General features: G+C 35.1%; 1 protein-coding gene across 1 annotated transcript in view; it reads left to right on the forward strand.

The window, feature by feature from the left end:
• The window catches only part of hs3st4 (heparan sulfate (glucosamine) 3-O-sulfotransferase 4), a 155,093-nt gene extending 132,819 nt beyond the window's left edge, over window positions 1-22,274 (forward strand). Inside the window, exon 2 of the mRNA XM_073846438.1 lies at window positions 21,510-22,274. Within this exon, the coding sequence (XP_073702539.1) occupies window positions 21,510-22,164 (655 nt within the window). The 3' untranslated portion in view covers window positions 22,165-22,274. The remainder of the gene's footprint in view (window positions 1-21,509) is intronic.
• Window positions 22,275-24,031: the final 1,757 nt, after the last annotated feature.

The following is a 24,031-nucleotide window of genomic DNA, read 5'->3' on the forward strand; positions in this document are numbered from 1 at the left end:
CAGATAGTAGAAACAAAAGTGAATGTGACATAAAGCTTTAGCTTGTTTTTCTTTTATCTCTCATCTTTTAGCTCTTTCATCGTGAGTCATGTTTTTTTTTACGGGATTTGTACCCAAGGATTCCACTTTTTTTGTAAAGGGTGATTGATCTTATTTGCAATTAAGTCCATTTCCATGCTGGCTGAGCTACCAAGCAAGCTTGTTACAACTGGAAAGCAGAACAAATGAAGCTGTAATCATAACTGTGTACGAAAACAATTACAAATGCTCACTGTTTTACCGCCTCTAGTGTTCATTGCATAAATTAATATTAAAGTTTCAAAGAATAAATAAATTATATTAATTTAAACAATTATTATCAATCAAGTATTATATTACTTAAGTAACATATACATATATTTCACTGCCTTTGTTTAAATTTTATAACACATTATCTTAGGGATCCATCAGTTCACATTTACAACTCTATGCGTTTCTCTTCCAGCAAGAGGCGCTGTCAGATTGGTACACAAAGCAGCGCAGCAAATGACTTTGAAACGTGCAGCGCTCATATTTATTCAATGGATAGCCTTTTGAAGTTTCATCGCAATTCTTGACTTTCAGTCCCCACATTTAAGACCACCTGAAATCATAATTAAGACTTTCTTAACCCCTGATAACACTGCAGTCATCAATGAAAATTAAGAGCTTTATTTCAAGAACCGACTTTCAAAAACAAACCTTACACAACGTTTATTTTTATTTTTTTCCCACCATGTTCGGGGCACAAGAAAAATATTAGGGGACTAAACTAATATCAGCATATGAAGTATAATCGTCTCTCATTGTCTCTGAGAGAATGCACGTCAAATGCTGAAAGCACTGTTCGTTTTTTACTTTCACTTTAACATATTGCGCAGTTTTCACGTTGCTTATGTGATATCCATTGGCTCACCTCCATGGTTTAAAACATAAATATTTATATTTATATTTTTATAAATACAATATATAGAAATGACATATCTTTAAAATATTGCGACGTAACACCAATGTAAAGCCTTTGTTTTTCACTCACTGAAAGCTACATCTGTCTCTGTCTCTGCTCTCATCACTGGCTGCACGCACGACTGCAGACACACCCCCTCTTGAAATTTCGGCATTACAAGTTTTGCAAATCGCTATCCGTGGGTCTTTCTCAGATACACTGAAATACGTCCACACCGCAGAAGTGTTGCTTCAGATAAGCATGTGCAGGCCACGGTTTCTGTTTGCGCCATTTTCGGCCAAAAATATTTGGTGGCCGAATATACGGTGCATCCCTAGTGATAACTAATTTAGACATAACTAACAGGAACAACCAAATATGGGCACAAAAGGGAGAAACCAACATGAACAGTACAAAGGGGTGTCACAATTAGCTTAAAATTAGTTGTTCCAATTTAACAGACCTTAAGTATACCAGTTTATTATTCTAAAAGAACAATTGCAGAGTAATTTTATCTAGTACATACATATGTAAATGCATTTATACTTAGTATGAAATAAATGTATTTCAAATACATTTTAGTGTATTTATTTGTGACTAGGGAGGGATGTGAATGTGTATTTGTTGTGTTCACTGTTTTACTCAACAGCTACTTTGTTGATTTTGGAATTTGTGAGCCTGGACCACAAAACCAGTCTTAAGTAGTACAGTTATATTTGAAGCAATGGCCAAAAATACATTGTATGGGTCAAAATTATCGATTTTTCTTTTATGCCAAAACTCAATAGGATATTAAGTAAAGATCATGTTCCATGAAAATATTTTGTAAATTTACTACCATAAATATATCAGAACTTAATTTTTGATTAGTCATATGCATTCATTGCATATGCATTCATTTAGTCATGTGCATTAATTTGGACAACTTTTAAGGCGATTTTTCTCAATATTTTTTTTTTCCACCCGCAGATTGCAGATTTTCAAATAGTTGTATCTCGGCCAAATATTGTCCTATCCTAACAAATCCATACATCAATGGAAAGCTTATTAATACAGCTTTCATATGATAAAACTGAAAATTTGACCCTTATGACGGATTTGTGTTCCATGGTCACATTTATAGACATTTTCCATTTATGATTGTTTTGAACTAGACGTTTGAAATCACTGAATAAGACCACTGCTAAGGAAAAACATTTTGTAAAGGGACTTTTGACTTAAAACCTTGACAGCTAGCCTCTGTCATCCCTATTTTATTGATACATTACTTTAATCTCAAAATTTTTTGCAAACATTTAAAAAAATAAATCATATTGCTTATAGGTCTAGTGTGCATACACTACTGAGTAAACACATTTACTTATTTGCTGGTTCATGGGTATGTTTGTAGAGGTGGGGTGCATGGTTGGTAATTATTTCTGACCCTGTATGAAAGAAATCAATGAACAGGAGGTACACACTGTTTCTACCACATTGCAGGTAAAGTCTAAAATCTAAATCTCAGTCTCAGTGTTAAACATACAGAGTGTAGAATCAAACAAATCACTATGATATACTTTTCTCAATCTGTTCTAAAATAAAAATAAATTAAAAACTTTCAGTTTCTCCATATCTCAAAGTACTTAACCATAGCTGTGAGGGTGAGAGAGTGCTGATCAGCTTCACGTTCAGGAGGCTGCTGCCGACCTGAGCCTTTCGCACAGATAGAGAAATAAATTGAATCTTAGATATATTTAAAGGATTTAGCAAAACTGGCTCTAAAAAGAGAAAGAGAGAGAGAGAGAAGGGGAGAGATATTTTAATTTAAATACGGTCAGGAGTTCACTTTCATGCTACAAATCACACTATCGCCAAAGAGCAGAACACACAGCAAACTTTGATATTATTTCAATAATGACTGCTACAGTGATATCTAAATGGCTCACCCATTGTGCATTGTTAGTGAATATATCAATCCACTGCGCCTAGATTTTCTCAAAGGCTAGTAATTCCCAGTCTAGTGAGTCCGAGCGGGGAAATTGAGAAAATGCATCACGTTTGACTGTATCAGAGAGAAATGTTCCGTGGTATGTGATGTTAGAGCGGTGGAGTGTCATTGGCGGAATGAGCGGTGCCGTAGCTGCTCCCAAATGCTGCTTTGCACAAAGCTATTATAAGTAAGTGCACTGGACAAATGGGGTCCTGTGATGCTGACTCAAGCAAATATCAGACTCAATGGAGTGCCTGCAGACTAACAGCACTCTAAAAGTACTGTTGTGCTTCAGAGGACTTCAGCACATCAGACAAACAACGGCATAAGACAGTCTACTTAGGTCTTATTTTGTTCGCAGAGGCAGACTGCTTCCTCCTTTTTTATTTATGGGCTTTTTGCCTTTTATTAAATAATACAGTATAGAGAGAAGGAAATTATTCGGAAACGAGAAGGGGAAAAGAGAGCAGGACATGATGCAGGTCAGACTTCAACCTGCACCCCAGTTATAGCTCCAATCTGTTTCTTTCCTTTACTGTTGTTGTCATTTTAAAGCATTCACTTAAAGGAGTAGTTCACTTTCAGAACAAAAATGTACAGATAATGTATTCACCCCCTTGTCATCCAAGATGTTCATGTCTTTCTTTCTTCAGTCGTAAAGAAATTATGTTTTTTGAGGGAAACATTTCAGGATTTCTCTCCATATAATGGACTTCTATGGTGCCCCGAGTTTGAACTTCCAAAATTCAGCTTCAAAGGGCTCTAAAGATCACATCAGAGGAAAGGGACTTATCTAGCAAAACGATCGGTTATTTTCTAAAAGAAATTACAATTTATATACTTTTTAATCTCAAATGCTCGTCTTGTCTAGCACTGTGTGTACTCTGGTTAGTGACAGTTAGGTTATGTTGAAAAACTCCTGTCTCATTTTCTCCTCCAACTTCAAAAACCACCTACATCGCTGTTTTACCTTTTTTTGTAAAGGGTGATTGATCTTATTTGCATGTTCACTTTGTAAACACAGGTTCAGTACTTCAACAGTGATGTAGGATGATTTTCAAGTTTTTTGATTAAAAAGTATATAAATTGGAAATGTTTTTAGAAAATAACCGATCGTTTCGATAGATTAGACCCTTCTTCTTCAGCTGGGATCAGAGCCCTTTGAAGCTGCATTTAAATTGCATTTTGGAAGTTCAAACTTGGGGGCACCATAAAAGTCCATTATATGGAGAGAAATCCTAAAACGTTTTCCTCAAAAAACATAATTTCTTTACGACTGAAGAAAGGAAGACATGAACATCTTGGATGACAAGGGGGTGAGTACATTATCTGTAATTTTTTGTTCTAAAAGTGAACTAATCCTTTAATATGAGTAATTATTAAAAAAAAAAAAATAATATTTTGTGATGCTTTTTTCAGGATACTTTGATGAATAAAAAGTTAAAAAGAACAGTACACTCTTAAAAATAAAGGTGCTTTAACAGGTTCTTTACAGCGATGCCATAGAACTATTTTTGGTTCCACAAAGAACCATTCAGTCAAAGGTTCTTTAAAGAATCATCTCTTTCTAACCTATTTATAATCGGAAGAAACTTCTTTCACCACAAAGAACCTTTTGTGAAACAGAAAGTTTCTCCAGATGTTAAAGGTTGTTTACGGAACCATTTAGACAAAAAATGGCATTCTATGGCATTGTAAAGCACCTTTATTTATTTAAAATAAAAAAAATTAACAATATACGTCTTTACTATCACTTTTTATCAATTTAACACATCCTTGCTGAATAAAAGTATTAATTTGTTTCAAAGAGAGAAAGAAAGAAAAAAAATACTGACCCCAAACTTTGAACAAGGTCTTTATTGTTACAAAAGTTTTGTGTTTTAAATAAATTCTGTTATTTTTAATGTTTTATTTATCAAACAATCCTGAAAAAGTATCACAGGTTCCAAAAAAATAAAAAAATAAGCAGCACAACTGTTTCAAACACTGAAAAAAAACAGCATATTAGAATGATTTCTAAAGGTTATGTGACACTGAAGACTGGAGTAATGATGCTGAATATTCAGCTTTGCATCACAGGAATAAATTACATGTAAGTGTGTGTGTGTGTGTGTGTGTGTGTGTGTGTGTGTGTGTGTGTGTGTGTGTGTGTGTGTGTGTGTGTGTGTGTGTGTGTGTGTGTGTGTGTACCTGGTATTCATCACGTTGTGGGGACCAAATGTCCCCACAAGGATAGGAATACCAGTAGATTTTGACCTTGTGGGGACATTTCTCAGGTCCCCATGAGGAAACAGGCTTATAAATCATGCACAATGAGTTTTTTTGAGTAAGTAAAAGTGTGCACAATCTCCTGTGAGGGCTAGGTTTAGGTGTAGGGTGATAGAAAGTACGGTTTATACAGTATAAAATCCATTACGCCTATGGAATGTCCCCATAAAACATGTAAACCCAACATGTGTGTCTGTGTGTGTGTGTGTCATTTGTTAACATTAGTTAATGTATTAAATAACATGAACGGATCAATTTTTGTTCATTTTAGTTAATAAAAATACAATCATTGTTCATGTAATTTCACAGTGAGTGTATTAACAAATGTTAACAAACACAACTTGTGATTTTAATAATGCATTATCAAATGTTGAAATTAAAATTAACTAAGATAATAAATGCTGTAGAAGTATGGTTCATTCTTAGTTCATTTTATCTAATGTTTTAAAGTCTTACCAATAATAATAATAATAATAATAATAATAGACCTCAAACTTTTAAAGAATTATGAAATCTTTTTTTTATATATAAATAAAACATGTAAAAATAAAAATAAAAGTAATTAATCATCCCTGATCTGTATGTAAATTAAAATAAAACTCACATTTTTTGAAAAACCTGCAGGAACAAAAATGGCCATCTGACAGATGTTGTCATAAGTCAATTGTAAAAATTAAAAAAAGCAAGTTTACTTCTGACAGACTCAGTTGAGCTAAAAAGAGCGGAATATGGTAACATTTCTAAGCAAATGTTGATATATGAGATAAATTGTGATCAGTTCAATGAATTAATTGGCATATCATGGAAATAATTTGATTATAATCTCAAATCAATTGGCAGCTCTAATTGTCTCTACATGATGCATGGTGTGTACGGGCACATGGAAGAAACGACACAGTGAATTCATGCTGCATTTCTTCTCTGATGTCAGTCTGTTATCATGGATGGGAGCCATATGGAAAAGTCTGATTTTTAATGCGCGGGTCTACGCGGTTATCCTATCACTAATGGATGCCTGTAACTCCCGTCACTCATGCAGAGTGGGAAAGCTGTGGTGTTATCATTCATGGGCAGCAGTGCAATCTCTCTCAGTACCTGGATGAGTGCTCATCGCTGTTTCTTTTTGGCAATAAAATCTATCACATCCAATCTGTCATATTAATCAGTTCTGCTTAACTGAACCATATCAGCTAGATTTTCTGGATAGAAATTATAGCCTTTGCCTCTATTGTACCCAGGTGTGACTTCTACTGTGCTTTTTTTCTGATGGCAATAATTTTTCAATTGCATCTTGGTAAAATACTAAATGACTGATCAGCGTGCCTGTGTAGTCTCTGGCGCTCTATAGCAGGAGCCAAACATGCCGTCGACTCGTTTTTGTAATTGCCTCACCAATCACAGGATATCGAAGGCTATTGTGAGGAAATTGTATGCGCGTAGCCCGAAGCGCTCTTCTAGCGCCATCGAAAGCAACGTAAACAAACGCCAGTTTTGAAAGTACCTGCATACATATTCGGCTGAATGTCAGGTTTCTAGAGCCGTGCAGGCCGTGTGAGTGATAAAATGGGAAAACAAAATTTGCTTGTGCTCTCCCCTCAGGACCGAATTCACAAATAGAGGCTGATGCTCTGAGGTGTGGCGCCTTCCTCTGCAATTTCTTGTTAAAATGATGTTGCGAGGGAAAACAAGCTAATTTACAAGGTGATATACAGGCTGGTTTCATGGAGCAATTATCAGCTTTATGGTGATATTCCAAAGATCCATAAAGCTTCTCCTCTGGTTCATTTCATCACGCTCAGCATGTCCAAGAGGCTCATAAACATAGCTCTAGATCTAAGTGCAGCAGGCTGGCAAGATGGGTAGCGATGCACTGTGCTGCCTCGCTGTTGGACGTAGAATGGCCTTCTGGGGATCGCAGGAGGAGAGAACAGAAAAGGTTTTTTTGATCAAGACCAGCTGTCAGTTCTCTCCTAAACGGTTTCATTGAAGTGAACAGTTCTCGGGGAAGCGGAAGGGGCTTTACTTGCAGCAGGGATAACGTGTTGTTGTCTTAATTACTCGCACCTCTCTCCTTGCAACTTATCAACTGACTGTTCTACAGCTCTCTTCTACAGCACAACATCAGTCAGCCGGGTGAGAGCGCAAAGGAAACAGAGGCACAACTGTCTGGGGAACTGTCGTAGGTGTTTCATCCTGTCAAGTCTCTCGCCGTTGTTCTCAGAAAGCCTTTCTATTCACCCCATAAGAAAAGGAAACAATTCCCTGTGTGTTTTGGGCCTCTTCATATCACACCAAAAGTCTAGATGCGCTCGAGCGCTTGTAGTGAGATTGTGTGTTGGCAGCATTGGCTTTTGCACTTTTTACTTCGATTTGTAAATAAAACAACTCAAATACTGCTTTAAAATGTCATGTTTAATTCAAATTACTTGCTGTTTCTTTGTAATTACTTGTAAAATTTATTAGCTGTTTCTCAAAGAAAATTGTTTCACCATCAATTTTTTTTCTCTCTCATTGTTGTCTGTTAAATGTTTAATGTTTATTCAGTCTGGTCTCACTGTTTATATGTAACATTTACAGGTAGGTTGGGTAGAAGTTGAACCGTACAGTATGGACTTATTGACGGCATCTAAAATTAATTTGCACAGCTATAGAAAGGTCAAGTATTTCTGAAATATCATATTTATATAGTTAAAGTTTTACTGTAGTGTTAGATCCCTTAACCCAATCCGAAAATAATTTGTTACAGTATATCATTATATACATATATTATTTAAAAAGATGGCAAAAAGCAATATTAACCCTCTGGGATCGACAATGCACCTGTGCATTTTGTGGCAGTTTTTCCTGATAACCTCTAAAGAAACTTAAATTACATCATCATTTTTGATCATACAAATAAGAGCAAATCTGTAAAGAGTCTTTGGTTTTGTAAAATAAAAAACAAACAAACAAGGGTGCGCTTTCGGCTGCCTCTGTCTCCGTGAACAACTTTTTGAAACGCATCACAAAAATGAAACAAAACTAACCGAATACTTGACACACAGACATGAGAGATCTATAGAAAGCCTGAAGTATTTACTTTTAAATGTTGAAAACAAATATTCACTGATAAAGTAATCCATCTGTGTTTCATGGCCTTATTTCAATGACTTAAACATTTTAGTTTTTCACTAACCACACATAGATGTTGTTTTCTCAAAAACACAAGCACGTACATTCAAGCTGCTCACATATTATTGTAGCAACATAGGCTCATTGGAAATACGTGCCTCTATACATTTCTGCAAACCTGGAAAAATGTACCTATATGTATAAATTTCAGCAGTTTTTAGTTGAAATGAACACTAAAGGCAGTAAAACTGTTCTTCATTTTCACACAAAGCATGATTTACACAGTTTTGATTAATAAAGCCTAATTTTGACACAATTACTACTGCGGAATATTACATTATGGCTTCAAAACAATTTTAACATTGTGTGCGATTTGAAAATTGATATTTTTGCCGTCAGAGTGTTGCCGTCACATATACAGCTTCATATGCATGTTTTTTTTTTTTTTTTTTTTCCATATGCAGCCAGTTTGCTCAGTAGCTCATGTTATACAGTGTTGCACTTGGGTTATGAAGAGCTCAGGTACGAACCCTGTGAAACTAAGGTTTAACAAAACAGCTCAAATCTGCACGAGGAAGTAAAAAAGCATGGCTGTATCACCAAATATGTGTTTTTCATATCACTTTTGCATTTGCACACTATTGGTTAGGTTTAGGGTTGGGTTTGGTGTAGGGGATATTTCCATCATGATAGAGCATTAACCTTTAGCGATATTTGAATTCTGAACAGCTGTAATACGTACCTCAGGCAGCGTAATAAAAACGCAGGAAAACGTACCTGTACAAACGTAATAAAAATGTGCCAAGGTCATGTATTGAACGTGTGTTTTAGCGCCACTCTCTGGACATTTCACTTTGAAACTGCAGAGAAATGCGCAGTAAGGTACGTAATTACGGTGTTGCAGAAATGTATGATGAGTAGGGGTGTAACGGTTCACAGGGATGTATTGAACCGTTTCGGTACGGCCTGTTCGGTTCGGTCCACTTGCGTACCGTTTCGGTATATTTTTTTCATTAAATAATGTAAATTTATTATTAGCGTTATATTAAGCGCAGCGGAACAATGTTCCTAGGCGAGTTTCCGCACGGACGCTATTGAGTGACGCACAGTAACACACGCACAGTTAAGGCAAAGAGAGGCGAAACTTAGGGCAAATTCCAAATGGAAGTGCGCATCCCTACGCCCTACTCCCTCCGAAGGGCAGATCCCTTTGAAGTGAGTTCTTTTAAGGGAGTAGGGCATTTCTGTCTCTTTTAACCGTTTGGAACTCCCTTGGCGAAGGGAATGACTGACGAAATGTTACCTTGACAACGCTGCGCAAACGTGATCACTAACGGAAATCACTTCCGTGAAGTGACCATGGAATGTTCCCTTCGCTAACGGCCTTCTGGAAGGGCCCTTCGTGAAGGGATTAAGTTGCTCACTTTCGTTTGGAACGTCCCTACAAATGGCGTCCCCTTCTAGAAGTGCCCTTGAAGGGCGCAAAATAGCCGTTTGGAATTCGCCCTTAATAGAACGCTCCATAGGTGCGTTCCGATCGACAGGGTCCCTACGCAGTGTTCACTGCTCCCTACTCCCTTAGTACGGTATATCCGTTGAAGTGGACTTCGCTGACAATAATCGCTCATTTGGAATGCCCTGGAACGTCATCAAAGCAAATTAACGGCAGGGTCACGCAGATTATGATTTAACATAAATAAATATTGTAATTTATTTTACTTTCAAATTTAAATACATATAATACATATAAACGTATGTATTTAAAAAAAAATAGTCCAAATGTATATGTTTAGACCGTTAACACATTAACAGATTTTTGTGGTCTTATTTCACGCACTTTTTTTCCCCACACACAGCCTATATTTAACTATCCTGTGATAACATTAAATAAAACAAGACAGAGATTCACCTCGCCAGTTTTACTTTCATTCATAAAATACAATATGCAAATGTAACATGAATCGCCATAACCATTCATAAACACTCTAATTTGTATAATAATAACAACATTTATTGCAACCGCTTCATTTCAGAGCCTTAAAAAAAAATATGTAAAATATCACCCAAAATGTGTGGCTTTTGTTTATTTTATGCAAGAATTCTATTGTGCATTGGCAGCTTTTCAAAATAAAGATTTTGTAAGTTCTTATTTTTTTGTACCGAAAATGAACCGAACCGAGCTCTCCAAGACACTGTACCGAACCGAATACAATTTTAGCGTACCGTTACACCCCTAATGATGAGACATGCATTTCCAATGAGCCTGGGTTGTATTGTAGCCCAATTTGAGCTGAATACAGTGTTGATAGACTTTAGCCACTGATATGTTTTTTCAGGGCATGTCAGAAGATCTGCAGGGCCCCAAAACACCCTCAAACCTCAGAGGGTTAAATTTTCATTGATTAAATAAGGATTCAATAACATTTCTGAAAAGTTTTTCATATGTACATGGTTACGTTTTACCGTAGATATTGCCAATACGTCAAAGTTGTAGCACAAGTAAAAGCATGAAATTCTGTCATCATTTATTCGCCCTCGTCACTCCAATCCTGATGACTTTTTACATAAAATACGATTTTTGCAGTATTAAAATGCTATCCCAGACTAATATGTAGAGATGACTATAAATAAACCAGGTTGATTCCACCAAAAGTGTAAACACTGTGTCTCTTTGGTGTTAACAAAACATTGCTCTGTTTGTTTGAGCATGCAGACATGGCAACACTGGCTCAACCAATGGCATGAGTTTGAGACAGGCCTATTTCTATTTCTGAGAATCTGAGGATTTTTTCCCCTTCAATTCTTATTGATATAGAAATTACACATATGAACAATATAATCTTTTCATCACTGACTCGCTTATATATTATGAAGGTGCACTACATGCATGGATTGGTTTGTTGTTGCCCGATATTGCTTGAATGCCTTCGCTATAATTACAGCAAAGTTTTATGTCTTGGAGCGGTTCAGCGTTGCACTCATTGACTTGTTTTTGGGAAAGTCTTGCTCTTGTTATTGACTTCTTCTTGAATCTCTGCCATGAGCCCCTCCCTCATCCTGTTCTGCTGAAACAATCCAGCAATTCTGCCATTACATCCCCTTGATAAACAACCGAGGTACATGCAGAGCTGTTGTGGGAAACATTGTGTATGGAAGTATTCAGAGTTATAAAAGGATGCACACAATGCAGGGTTATCTCACTGTGGGGAGGCAATTCATGATGCTGTGAATGTAATTTTTGTATGAATTACTTCTATCATAGTAGTATGATAGTATATCATTTGCAGTATCCTAGATGCTAATACATACAACACTGATAGCCTCTAAAACGTAAATAATTGATGTATGAACAACAGATACAATGTGTATGAATCTTTATTTATGATTTATGATTCTATGCCATTCAAGATTTGATGGATGGATGGTTGGGTGGATCTTTTTTTAAAATATAAATATTTCATTATATTTGATCAATTATAAACCACTGTAGGAAATGGTTTCTGACTATTGTCCATGAATGTTGGATTTAATTTATTTTTAATATAATTTATTTCTAAAAAGTCATCAGAGAGTAATATGTTGGACAATATTAAGATTAATGATGATGTTGATGTAATTTGTTTTTCTTCAACATTTTTGATGTTCAATCACAAAACGTAGATTTTTTTTTGTTAATTGCAGGTCTTGCTAGTGCAGTTCGCATTTTAAATTTGCATCTTTTTACATAATAACACTATTCAGAATTTACCTCGCTCTGCTCCAAACTTTGACTGACAGTAAACAAACATGAAAAAAAAGTGAACAATATGACCCTTAAAATGTCTAAAATTCACAAGATGGGGCATCTTTGTGTTCACTGTAAATTCATGTCTGCCTTGGAGACAGAGAGTGCCTTAGAAGATGCATTTAGTGACAAACCTGAGAAATACCATTGTAAAATAATGTCTCTGGATCATGCATTATCTTTCTCGGTCTTGTAGATCACAGCAAGTGGCAATTAGAATGCTTTTAACTTCAAAGCACAAAGAGGCAATATAGTTTTGCGCTCTGAAAGCAGCATTCCCTTAAAAATGATGTTCATTAAACTGCTATTCCTTCTACTTAACTGTGCTCACCTGCCAGTTACATGTAAAAAAAAATAATAATAAAAAAAACCTACACAACATGCATTTCACAATCATCAATGCACCATGAATGCAAAGAAGCATTTCTTCTTATTTTGCGTTTTAAACTGAAAAATTCACTCCGCATCAAATGATCCACGGAGCAACGAAGGAATTTATCTTGTTTAACTCTAGTTGTCCTAAGCATGTTTATCCAAGCGTTATGCAAGCACGGCAAGGCCTATAGACAAATAGCTCTGGTATATTATGCGATTTGTGCGAGTAGGTAAACAGCAGATGGTGAGGGAAGCCTTTTCAGCCCTTCGCGCTGTATTTACCTGCCCACCTGAATGACCCATGTCATGCTGCACTCCTCATGCAGGCATAAGCAATTGTTAACCATTTGTATCTGTTTTTCACCGTTCCAGCTGAGCGCAAGGCCAGCCGAGTCATCCGCGGCGCGTAGGAAAATTAGCTTGTTTATCAGCATTCTGTTTTCTTTTCCACCTCTCCCTCCCTCTGACATTTTAAATGTACACCATCCATGACTGATTCGCTCACAATCAAAATGAGTTCGACCTCAATCACAAATGAAGGTATCGCGCCTCCGTAATCTCCATATTTTTGCAATTACACATATAATGAGTTGCATCGAGCTTGATGAGGACAATGGCCGGTTATGTGCTTGTCTTAAATGAAGAAGGTTACCTTGAGCATCAGTCATCTGTCCTGTTGACGGAACGCTTCGTCCGGAGAAGCATGACGTGTTGTTATTAAACATGGAGGCCTGCTGCTCGTTGCGCCTGTACTTTAGATACGATTTACATAGGTGAACCCAAGGTGATTCATTATGGGTTTTTGCCGTTTTGGTCGCTCTCAGCAAGTTTTTTTTTTTTTTTTTTTTGTATTTAATTCAACTTGTGAGAAAACAAACCTGTGTCCTAAGCATCCTGCTTCATCATGGACTTTAAATAGCAACTCCTGAAGACCTTGAGAGGGCGAAAAATCTTTAGTCATTCATTACCGCGCTGAGGAAGTGTAGAACATTGATGGAATGTAATGAAAACTAATACTCTTTCTAGTCACTGTGCTACAGATGTGTTTTATATCCCATTACTGCTCTAGAAGTGGCCACAGCTCTATAGCATGTTGAGCAAAGCATAATCCATTGGGAAATTACCCATCAGAAGTGCAATACTGTTACAGAAATGAAATTACAGAGGCACTTGTGAGCGAGTGTGTGCATGTGTGTGCTGAGGGGCATGGAGGATATATGTACTCCATTTGATGTGTTCCACAAGGAGAATTCGAATGCGGCCTGGAGAGATGCTCATTTAAAATGTGTCCAACATGCAATGATTGATTGGCTTGTGCAATCGCCATATTTGTGTGAGAGAGACAGCTGTCACATCAGAAGACATTCTGTACCTATATGTATTGAAAGAGACAACACTAAAATCTGCAATGTTGCTTTTTTATGAGAACAACTTTAAACAGAGGCTATATTTGGTATAGTTGTTCCAATTTATGAATAAAAAAAGTTAGTAACACTTTACTTGAATCCTTAATATATAGTGCATTCTAAAAGTTTCTTATCATTGAAAATGTTTAATTATCCACCTTATTTTTCTCTAAAAAGCAGGCGCGACCATTTGTAAATTTGATGGGTCTGGCTTGCGGTGTCATCTGCATCCAGTTATTTTTAGTTTTGTTGCTTGATATTCAAATTGGTGTGTTTTTTATTTTATTTTAATGTATTATCTTAATTATGAACACACTGGTTTGTAGTGCAAACAATTTTACCGTTTACTGCATGTTGTATTTCTCGTGGCTAATGCACCCACAGGTGACCCTGGACCACAAAACAAGTCTTAAGTAGCACGGGTATATTTGTAGCAATAGCCAAAAATACATTGTATGGGTCAAAATTATCTATTTTTCTTTTATCCCAGAAATCATTAGGATATTAAGTAATTTTGAAAGATATTTTTAAGATATTTTGTAAATTTCCTACCATAAACTTAATTTTTGATTAGTAATATGCATTGCTATGAACTTCATTTGGATAACTTTAAAGGCTATTTTCTCAATATTTAGATTTTTTTTGCACCCTCAGATCATATTTTCAAACAATTGTATCAAATAGTCTTATATCCCAACAAACCATACATCAATGGAAAGCTTATTTATTCAGTATAATGTATCAATTCATTTTAAAATTGACCCTTATGACTGGTTTTGTAGTCCAGGTTCACAAATGAGTAAATTTGAAGAAAAAATTACACTTTTGGGTGAACTATCCCATTTACAGTGCCTTGCAAAAGTATTCATGTTTTTCACATTTTGTTTTGTTGCAGCATTATGTTAAACTGTTTTAAATTACTTTTTTTTCCAGCATCAATCTAAATCTCATACACCATAATGACAAAGCACAAAACAGGTTTGTAACAACTTTGCAAATTTATTAGAAATAAAAAACTGAAAAGATCCCATTGCATAAGTATTCATACCCTTTTCTGGGACACTCGAAATTTAGCTCAGGAGCATTCATATTGCTTCTAGATGTTACTACACTTCGAGTGGAGTTAAACTGTGGCAAATTCATTTGAATGAGTATGATTTAGAAAGGCACACACCTCTCAGAAAAGGTCTAACAGCTGAAAATGCAAGTCCTGAGGTCAAGATAACTGCCTGTAGAGCTCAGTGACAGACTTGCGTTAAGGCAATGATCTAGGGAAGAGTTCAGAAAAAAATCTGCTGCATTGAAGGTTCACAGAAGCATGTAGCCTCCATTATCCATAATGGAAGATGACTGGAACAACTAGGACTCTAGAAAATGTCTGCCAGCCCCCATCCAAGCGGACAGAGCTTGAGAGGTGAAAAGGTGAGACAAAGAATGGCAGATAATTGCCAAATGCAGATGTGCAAAGCTTGTCACATCATACCCAAAAAGACTTGAGGCTGTAAAGGTGCTTCAACTATGTACTGAGTTAAGGGTATGAATACTTATGCAATGTACTTATTTCAGTGTTTTATTTTTAATACATTTGTAAAATTTGCAAATCTGGTTTTTGCTTTGTCATTATTATGGTGTATGGAGTGTAAATTGATGTGGGGAAAAACTAATTTAAAGCAGTTTAACATAATGCTGCAACAAAACAAAATGTGAAAAAAATGAAGGGGTATGAATACTTTTGCAAGGCACTGTAATTACAGTATTTCTTGTAATGCACCTTATAATACATTGTAAGATCTCGTGAATAACTGTAAGCAAAATTATAATACTTTATAATACTTATAAAACATAATGTGTTAATATACAAGACAAACAACCATGATATGACAAAATATGAAATATTCACGAAAAGATGTAATACATCTTGATAGATAGATAGATAGATAGATAGATAGATAGATAGATAGATAGATAGATAGATAGATAGATAGATAGATAGATAGATAGATAGATAGATAGATAGATAGATAGATAGATAGATAGATAGATAGATAGATAGATGGGTGACATGTTTATTGCAAATGTGGTTTCCTCTGCAAATTAAACTGGGATAGAAAGACAAATATTTTAACTTGAAAAAAAATACACTTGACCTTTAAATAACTCTCACACCCACAGCATTGTCACCTGTGAACCGAGGTGCAGTTCGATTTAATACAAACTGATGGACAATGCTTATATTTCAGTTCCACAATCCCACAGCATCCATATAATAAATGAAGCCTGTGCAAGGTGCTGCAGTATAGTGTATGAAACAGCACATGCAGTATCCAATCTATTGTGAGTATGTGTGCTGCCTCTGCACATTACTGTGCACTTTGAACCTTCAGCTGTGTTGGCAACCTTTTTTTTTATACCAGTAGGTTTTGCAACATGAATGCAGGAGGAAAGAACACAATTTTGAAATATTATTTCTGCTATAAGTTTCAGATATAAGTACCTGCACAAACCCTCCACTACAAGCACACTGACAGATGTTTATCCAAGAAGTCAATAATATATGATTATAGGTGATCAGATTAAATAAAATGACACAGCCAGGTCATTCTGCTGATGATAAATTACAGATTGACACTGTACCGAATGCAATAAAGCAGCTGATTGTCTCGCGTATGATGTTTGCAGTGTGGAACCTCCTTTATGAAAGGCTATAGCTGTTTTCATCAGTAATGCCCCAGAGTAATATGATTTTTTGAGTAATATCATAGCAGGAAATGCAGCCCCCTTCAGTGTCCTACTTGTTGGATCAGATAATATGGTGTTAGCAAAATAAGCATGAATAATTTAAGTTCTTACCCATTGCTTGTTGTTGAGTATGGTAAATGTAATAATAATGAGGAGCAGTTGGTGGCAATTAGAGTGGAAATAAGAATCTTTCCAGGGAAGTTCAAGGGAATGACTTTTTAAAAACACCTATTTTTTTTTTTTTTTACCTAGACTTCACACAGATATTTTTGATTGGACAAATTGTGTGCTGTTGTTCAGTGTGAAGGTACAGGAAGCTTTATAAAAATAGTTCAGCCAATAATGAAAATTTGCTGAAAACTGACTCACCCTCAAGCCATCTGAGATTGTTTGAGTTTGTTTCTTCATCAGAACAGATTTTGCTAAAAACATCACAAGTAATATAATCCACAAGTAATCCAAATGACTCCTTAAAAATAAAGGTTCTTCACGATGCCATAGAAGAACCTTTTTTGTCTGAATGGTTCCATAAAGAACCTAAACATCTGTTTCACAAAAGGTTCTTTGTGGCAAAAGAAGGTTCTTCAGATTATAAAAAAGATAAGAAAGAGATGGTTCTTTAAAGAAACTTTGACTGAATGGTTCTTTGTGGAACCAAAAATGATTCTTCTATGGCATTGCTTGAAGAAACGTTTAAAGCACCGTTTAACGTTTAAATCATTAATCGAAATTCGGTTTCGATTTCTGCTTCAAACTATCATGAAAATACAGTAATCGAGATGAAACAATTATTGCGCCCCATTCCGCCCCCTTACCAGTGGTGTGCTTTCGCTCCTCCATAAAAGCCTAATTTCACATGCAAATCAGCAAAATCATGTAATGTGACTTTCATAAAATGGGACGTGCTTGATTTATTAATGTTTCTTTGATGTTGTGTTTTTAATAGCGCATAAGAAAACTTTAGCTTTTCTGTGTATGCGTTTAGAGACGGAGCAGAACACGGACATGTAAAGTTATCTTTTAGCTCAAGGAGCACCTAAACGGTCAAATACACACAAAAATATTTCAAAATGAGGCGCTTGGTGATTATTTATGCAAACCCTTGTCAGTTCTGTCTTAAATGATCATAAACAGTTGAGAATGAAAATACGTGTGTAACAGTATATTGGATCCATGTGGCTGTTAAAGCTGCAACAAATAACATTCCTTCTGCCGTCTCTGTGCTTAAAATTAATCAAACGTAAAATACAAAGTGAAAAATAACTCTATTCTTTTTGAATGAAGGACTTTTGTAGTTTTAATAAGAAGCAAAGCATGTTTAATTATTACAGTGAGGACGCAGTTTTATTTTACATTCAAATAATTACATTCAATTTCTGTAGTATTGTTAGACTACTTTAGACTTGCATAGAAGTATTCAGTATTAAAAAAAAGAAGCAGTTTCTTTTTTTGTTTGCTGTATTGCTATCTTTAAATGAATCACTAATATTAATTCATAATCATGTTAAATAATTGTGATAATGATTTTTGCCAAAATCGAGCAGCCCTAGTGCAGTCCATTGATTAACGACTAAAGCAAAAACTGTGTGTTTCTTGTGGATTATTGTGATGTTTGTCCATTTGGACTCTAATTCTGACGGCACCCATTCACTGCAGAGTGATCAAGTGTCGTAATGCTAAATTTCTCCATTTTTGATCCAGTGAAGAAACAAACATTGAGGGCGAGTAATTTTTTTTTTGAGCAGTTTTCATTTCTGGGTGAACTTTTCCATTGTCTGTTTAATGTGTCTATAGTCCTGAGAAAGTGTGTGCAGGTATTTAAACTCTGATTTTTTTGTTTCTGGCAGGTTTAACAAGGACTCAGCTTTATTTATTTATTTTCTGCTCTGGTAAAAGCTAGAAAAGGTCAAACACAACGAAAAAGCAAACATTTCAAGAATTACATAATAAATAGTGCAGAACATTTTGACAGGCTTCAGCTAAAGTTAAAGACCTGCTCTTTAACCGTTGTGGCCTAAAGTAAGACCTTCAGCCTGTAACGCTTTGATTCAGCCAAAATTGCTTAACTAAAGTTTATATATGGCTTTGGGTGGTTGCGTTCATGCAGCCACAAGGAGGATTATATTACCACCAACTGTGTGTATTTAAAATCATACATTTGTTATGTCTCTCTTTAAAAGCTTTTGCATTTTTACCACTGTTTTTCCAGTACTTTAAGTTGCTGTTTTTCCTGTGTTGTGGACTACTAACTTTGCATTGTCAAAATACTGCAGCTTTCTTATATATTTATTAGGTAAGATACATAGATTTTAGTGAATGTTCTGTAGAATTTGAATTTGATGTCTGTAATTTTTATTTTTTCTGTGTACTGATGAGTCCCATAGTGTCTCAATTACGTAGAACTGAAGGCAAATGAATTATGTAGTCCTAAATTTAGGTCAAATTCTTGCTGTGAGATTTAATGAGGGATCATACTGAATAGATCAGTATGAATAGATCATAGAGCAGAGAGCTTGCTAAATATTCATTTGTTTTGCACTCCTGAGGCATGCATCATATTGCAATATAAGGCCCAAAACAGAGATAAATATTTATTTAACTTCCTTAATTTATGAATGACTCTTTCTTGGCACGTCGATTTATCTCCCAGTTTGATCTTACGGCGACAAACAGCTGACTGCAATCACTCAAAGCAGAGACATCTCTCATCACAGAGTATGCCATAATTAATTTGTTCTTCTAGTGAGGCATCTGAACATTAAATCAAAGCAAGAAGAAAAAGGTCATATAATGTTTTTTTTTAAGCTGTAAAATGGGTGTAATAATGTTTTTTACATATGTTTGACAGATGTCTGGATTTTAAAACATATTTTAACAATTCTGCAGAAACATATGTTGTTGTTTTATGTTGTTGTTGTTGTTGTTGTTGTTGTTGTTGTTGTTGTTAGCACATTCCTTTGCAGTGTTTCAGTATCAAATATCAAAAATCAAATCAATAATGTCACAAAGTACGGGTTTTGCATTTCTTCATAAAATCTACAGTATATTTATGAACATTATCATGTCTATAATAACCATTCTGAATTTAAATTACATCATAGACTGTATGATTTATTTAAACCTGAATAATAAGCATTATGCCAGCACAAAAAAGTAGATAAATATTGACATTACTTTTTAGAGGTTATTAAAATAATTTGTTGAGAGCTAAATTTGTTTCAAATTACAAGACCTGCAAGAGATTTGCTTTTGAGTTAGTTTGTAATTTATTTTTTTAATATACATTTTTAAGATTAAATAATAATCAACTGCAGAATATTGTTTTCATTATTTTTTTAAGAATTCGTTTTTTAAAATTTCAATTAAATGTCTAAACTGTTATTGTAATACCTAAATAAAAGCAAAATGTCTGATATTTATTTATTTATTATTATTATTTGTATTATTATTATACCATTATTTATTATTATTATATTTACCTAAATAAAAGGTTTAAATATAAATATTCTGCTATTAATTGGTTGTAGTTATTAAATAAACGAAAAGAAAATGTCTGATATTTATGTAGTTATGATATTTAAATCTTTATTTTTTATTATTTTTGATACCTAAATAAAGGTTTAAATATAAATATTTTGCTATTAATCTGTTGTTATTAAATAAACGAAAAGAAAGAAAAGAAAATGTCTGATATATTTATTTAACTGATATATATTAATCTGATTGCAGTTAACTATCCATTTGTTAAGCTTATATATATATATAGCTATTACTTAGTTGTTGTTATTAAAGAAAAGAAAATGTATGATATTTATGCATTTGTTTATTTTAATGCATAAATAAAATCTAAACTTTTTTATAATAACAATAACAAATGGATAGGTAACTGCAATGTTTGTTAAGATTTTATTTATGTGTTAAAATAAATCAATTTACTTTGTTATTACTTTTGCTATTACTTTGTTGTTGTTATTAAAGAAAAGAAAATGTGCAATGATATTTGTGCAGTATTTATTTAATTATTTATTTTGATACCGAAACAAAAGCTCAGTTAACTATCAATTTGTTATTCTTATTACAAAACAATACATATTTACATTATAATTTAAAGATTAAATCATAATCAACTGTAGAATGTTCATATTTTTTGTAGAAATTTACATTATTCTGTTTTTTTAAAACATTAATTTTAGACTGTTATTTTGATACCTACATAAAAGCAAAAGAAAAGAAAAGGAAAGAAAATGTCTGATATTTACATGTTTATTTAATTATTTTCATTTTATTTTGATTATTTTTTTATTTATTTTGATGCCTAAATAAAAGCTCAATAAATGTTGCATTTTGCTGTCAGTTTGTTATTTTACTACAAAAAAAAAAGAAGAAAACGTCTACTATTTGTTTATCTAATATGTTATGCTGCAGCCAAACTTACCTAACTGCAAAAAAAAAAAAAAGTTATAAAAAGCCTTTGTACATGCTGGTTACAGAGTGTAACACTCTGAGTAAATGTATGATAAAACAATACCCCAGGCTCAGCAGTATTAATGATATGCAGTGAACTCGTTATTAAAGTTCCAAAACAGTGCCAGGAGTAACACAGATGGAGTCAATTAAGCAACGAGCTCTCGGTACACGTACACGTTTCATCTTTGGGCTTTTATCACTTGTATGGTACTCCGTGGCTGTAATTAGCTGTACTCTTCTACTTGCAACATTATGTCCAGTGATAATAACACTTATTTTCACGTGTGATTTCAAATAATTTACCACTTACGAGTTGAATCAATTTTGCACGTACCATGTCCTTGGGTATCGCGTTTAATAATGAAGACAGTGCGTCGTGTTAACTGCTTCACACTAATTTGCTTCTCTCGCTTCTGGTGTTTGCAGGGAGCTGATGCCGTCGACTCTGGAGGGACAGATCACGATGGAGAAGACGCCCAGCTACTTCGTGACAAACAGCGCCCCGAAGCGAATCCATTCGATGGCGAGAGACATTAAGCTAATCATAGTCGTCCGCAATCCGGTGACCAGAGCCATTTCGGACTATACCCAGACGCTTTCCAAGAGGCCTGAGATTCCCACTTTCGAAGTGCTGGCCTTCAAGAACCGAACGCTGGGGCTGATAGACGCTTCGTGGAGCGCCCTGCGAATAGGGATCTACGCGCTTCACCTGGAGAGCTGGATGCAGTACTTCCCGCTCTCGCAGATGCACTTTGTCAGCGGAGAGCGGCTTATCGTTGATCCGGCCGGCGAGATGGCAAAGGTGCAGGATTTCCTGGGACTCAAGCGCATTGTTACTGACAAACATTTCTATTTTAATAAAACCAAGGGATTCCCTTGCTTGAAGAAGCCAGAGGACAGCAGTACCCCACGGTGCCTTGGCAAGTCCAAGGGCAGAACTCACCCCAAAATAGACCCCGATGTCATCCGCAGACTGCACAAATTCTACAAGCCCTTTAACATGATGTTCTACCAAATGACAGGGCAAAACTTTCAGTGGGAACTGGAGGAGAATGGCAACTCGCCTGGCTTTCGGGACTAAACCGCCGCTGCTCTCCGCACCACCAGCCTTCTCATAGCCCAACGCCCCCCTCGTCGTTCCCTCGATCCGTGCTTCGACACGCCAATCGATCGTTGCTGTCTTTGCGAAAGTGTGTGTACCCATAGCGAGAGTGCTAATCTGCTCTGTCACCCCCCCAATTCCAATGGTGTTTATGATGGCAAACGTTATTGTACATATTATCCCGAACATAAATATATTTATATTTGTCAAGAGAAGAGGATTTTATTCATTTTCTTCAGAAAGAGTTGCTATACGAATCATGTCTTCTATGATGATGATGATGATGCATGCGATGAGTTAAGTGTCCTTACCCACCGTCACCCTAAGGGTTTTATTTTTTAATCTCTCTCTCGAATTTCTCGCACACCAGCAGTGAGTGCAGTACAATTGAGTCTGATAACCGAGGTTGGTTGTGGATTCTGAAGAGTAGAAACGACTACAATCAAATGCAGATCTTATCGATACAGTAATCCTCCAAAATGAGAATGTCTCAGCTGTTTCTGCCCAATTTTATGCATACAGGTTTGTTTTGTGGCTACTAAAAAAAAAAAAAAAAAACAGATAGTCGGGTCCAAAAGCTTACAATTCTATATGTATTTTTTTTAATTATTCTATCATGTATTTAATATTATAGTATGCAATATATTATCAGAATGACGGTTGTACTGCATATATTTAGCATTTTTCAAATCTCAAGGCTTTTGGACCTTACCGCTTTAATAAATTAGGTTGAATTAATGCACACACAGTGCTTTTTAAAAATTCTTCAATTTGATTAAATGCCGTTCAAAAGTTTGGGGTCGATAAGATTTTTTTTTTTTTTATGTTTTCGAAAGACGTTTTTTATTCTCACAGAGACTACATTCATTTGTAAAAACAGTAATATTGTAAATTATCATTGCAATTTAAAATAACTGAGTATGTTTTAAAATGTCATTTATCCCTTTAATGGCAACATTTTAAGCATCATTAATCCAGTCTTTAGTGTCACATGATTCTTCAGAAATCATTCTAATATGCTGATTTGCTGCTCAAGAAACATTTCTCATTATTATCAATGTTGAAAGTCGAGCTGTTATTTTTGATATTTTTATAGAAACCATGATACATTTTCCTTCAGGGTTTTTTGATCAATAAAAAGAACTTATTTGAAATACAAGTCTTTTCTGACATTATAAAAGTCTTTAGTGTTGCTTTTAATCAATTTAATGTGTATTGTAGAACAAATGTGTTAAAGGATTAGCTCACTCCAGAATTACATTTCCAGATCATTTACTCACCCCCATGTTATCATGTCTTTCTTTCTTTCTTCAGCCGAAAAGAAATGAAGGTTTTTGAGAAAAAACATTCCAGGATTTTTCTCCATATAGTGGACTTCAAAGGGGATCAGCAGGTTGAAGGTCCAAATTGCAGCTTCAAAGGGCTCTACACGATCCCAGGCGAGGAATAAGAGTCTTATCTAGCAAAACAATCTGTCATTTTCTAAAGTAAATGAAAATGTATATACTTTTTAACCGCAAATGCTCATCTTGCACTAGCTTGACTTACATAGTCACATTGGAAAGGTTACGCGTGACACAGGGGGAAGTACCAAGCGAATGTGCAAAGAAAGTCAAACGCCCTTCACAAAAAAAAAAAAAAAAAAAAGGTAAAACAACGATGCTGGACGAGTTGGAGAAAATGAGATGGAGTTTTTCACCCTGCCCTAACTTTTTGATACGGAGTACACTGACGAAGAACTAACCGCAAGTGACCTTTCTAACATGATTACGTAAGAGGAGCATTTGTGGTTAAAAAGTATATAAATTTACATTACATTGTTTTAGAAAATGACCAATTGTTTTGC

This window comes from Garra rufa, chromosome 1, assembly GCF_049309525.1.
Source record: "Garra rufa chromosome 1, GarRuf1.0, whole genome shotgun sequence".
Lineage (NCBI taxonomy): Eukaryota > Metazoa > Chordata > Actinopteri > Cypriniformes > Cyprinidae > Garra > Garra rufa.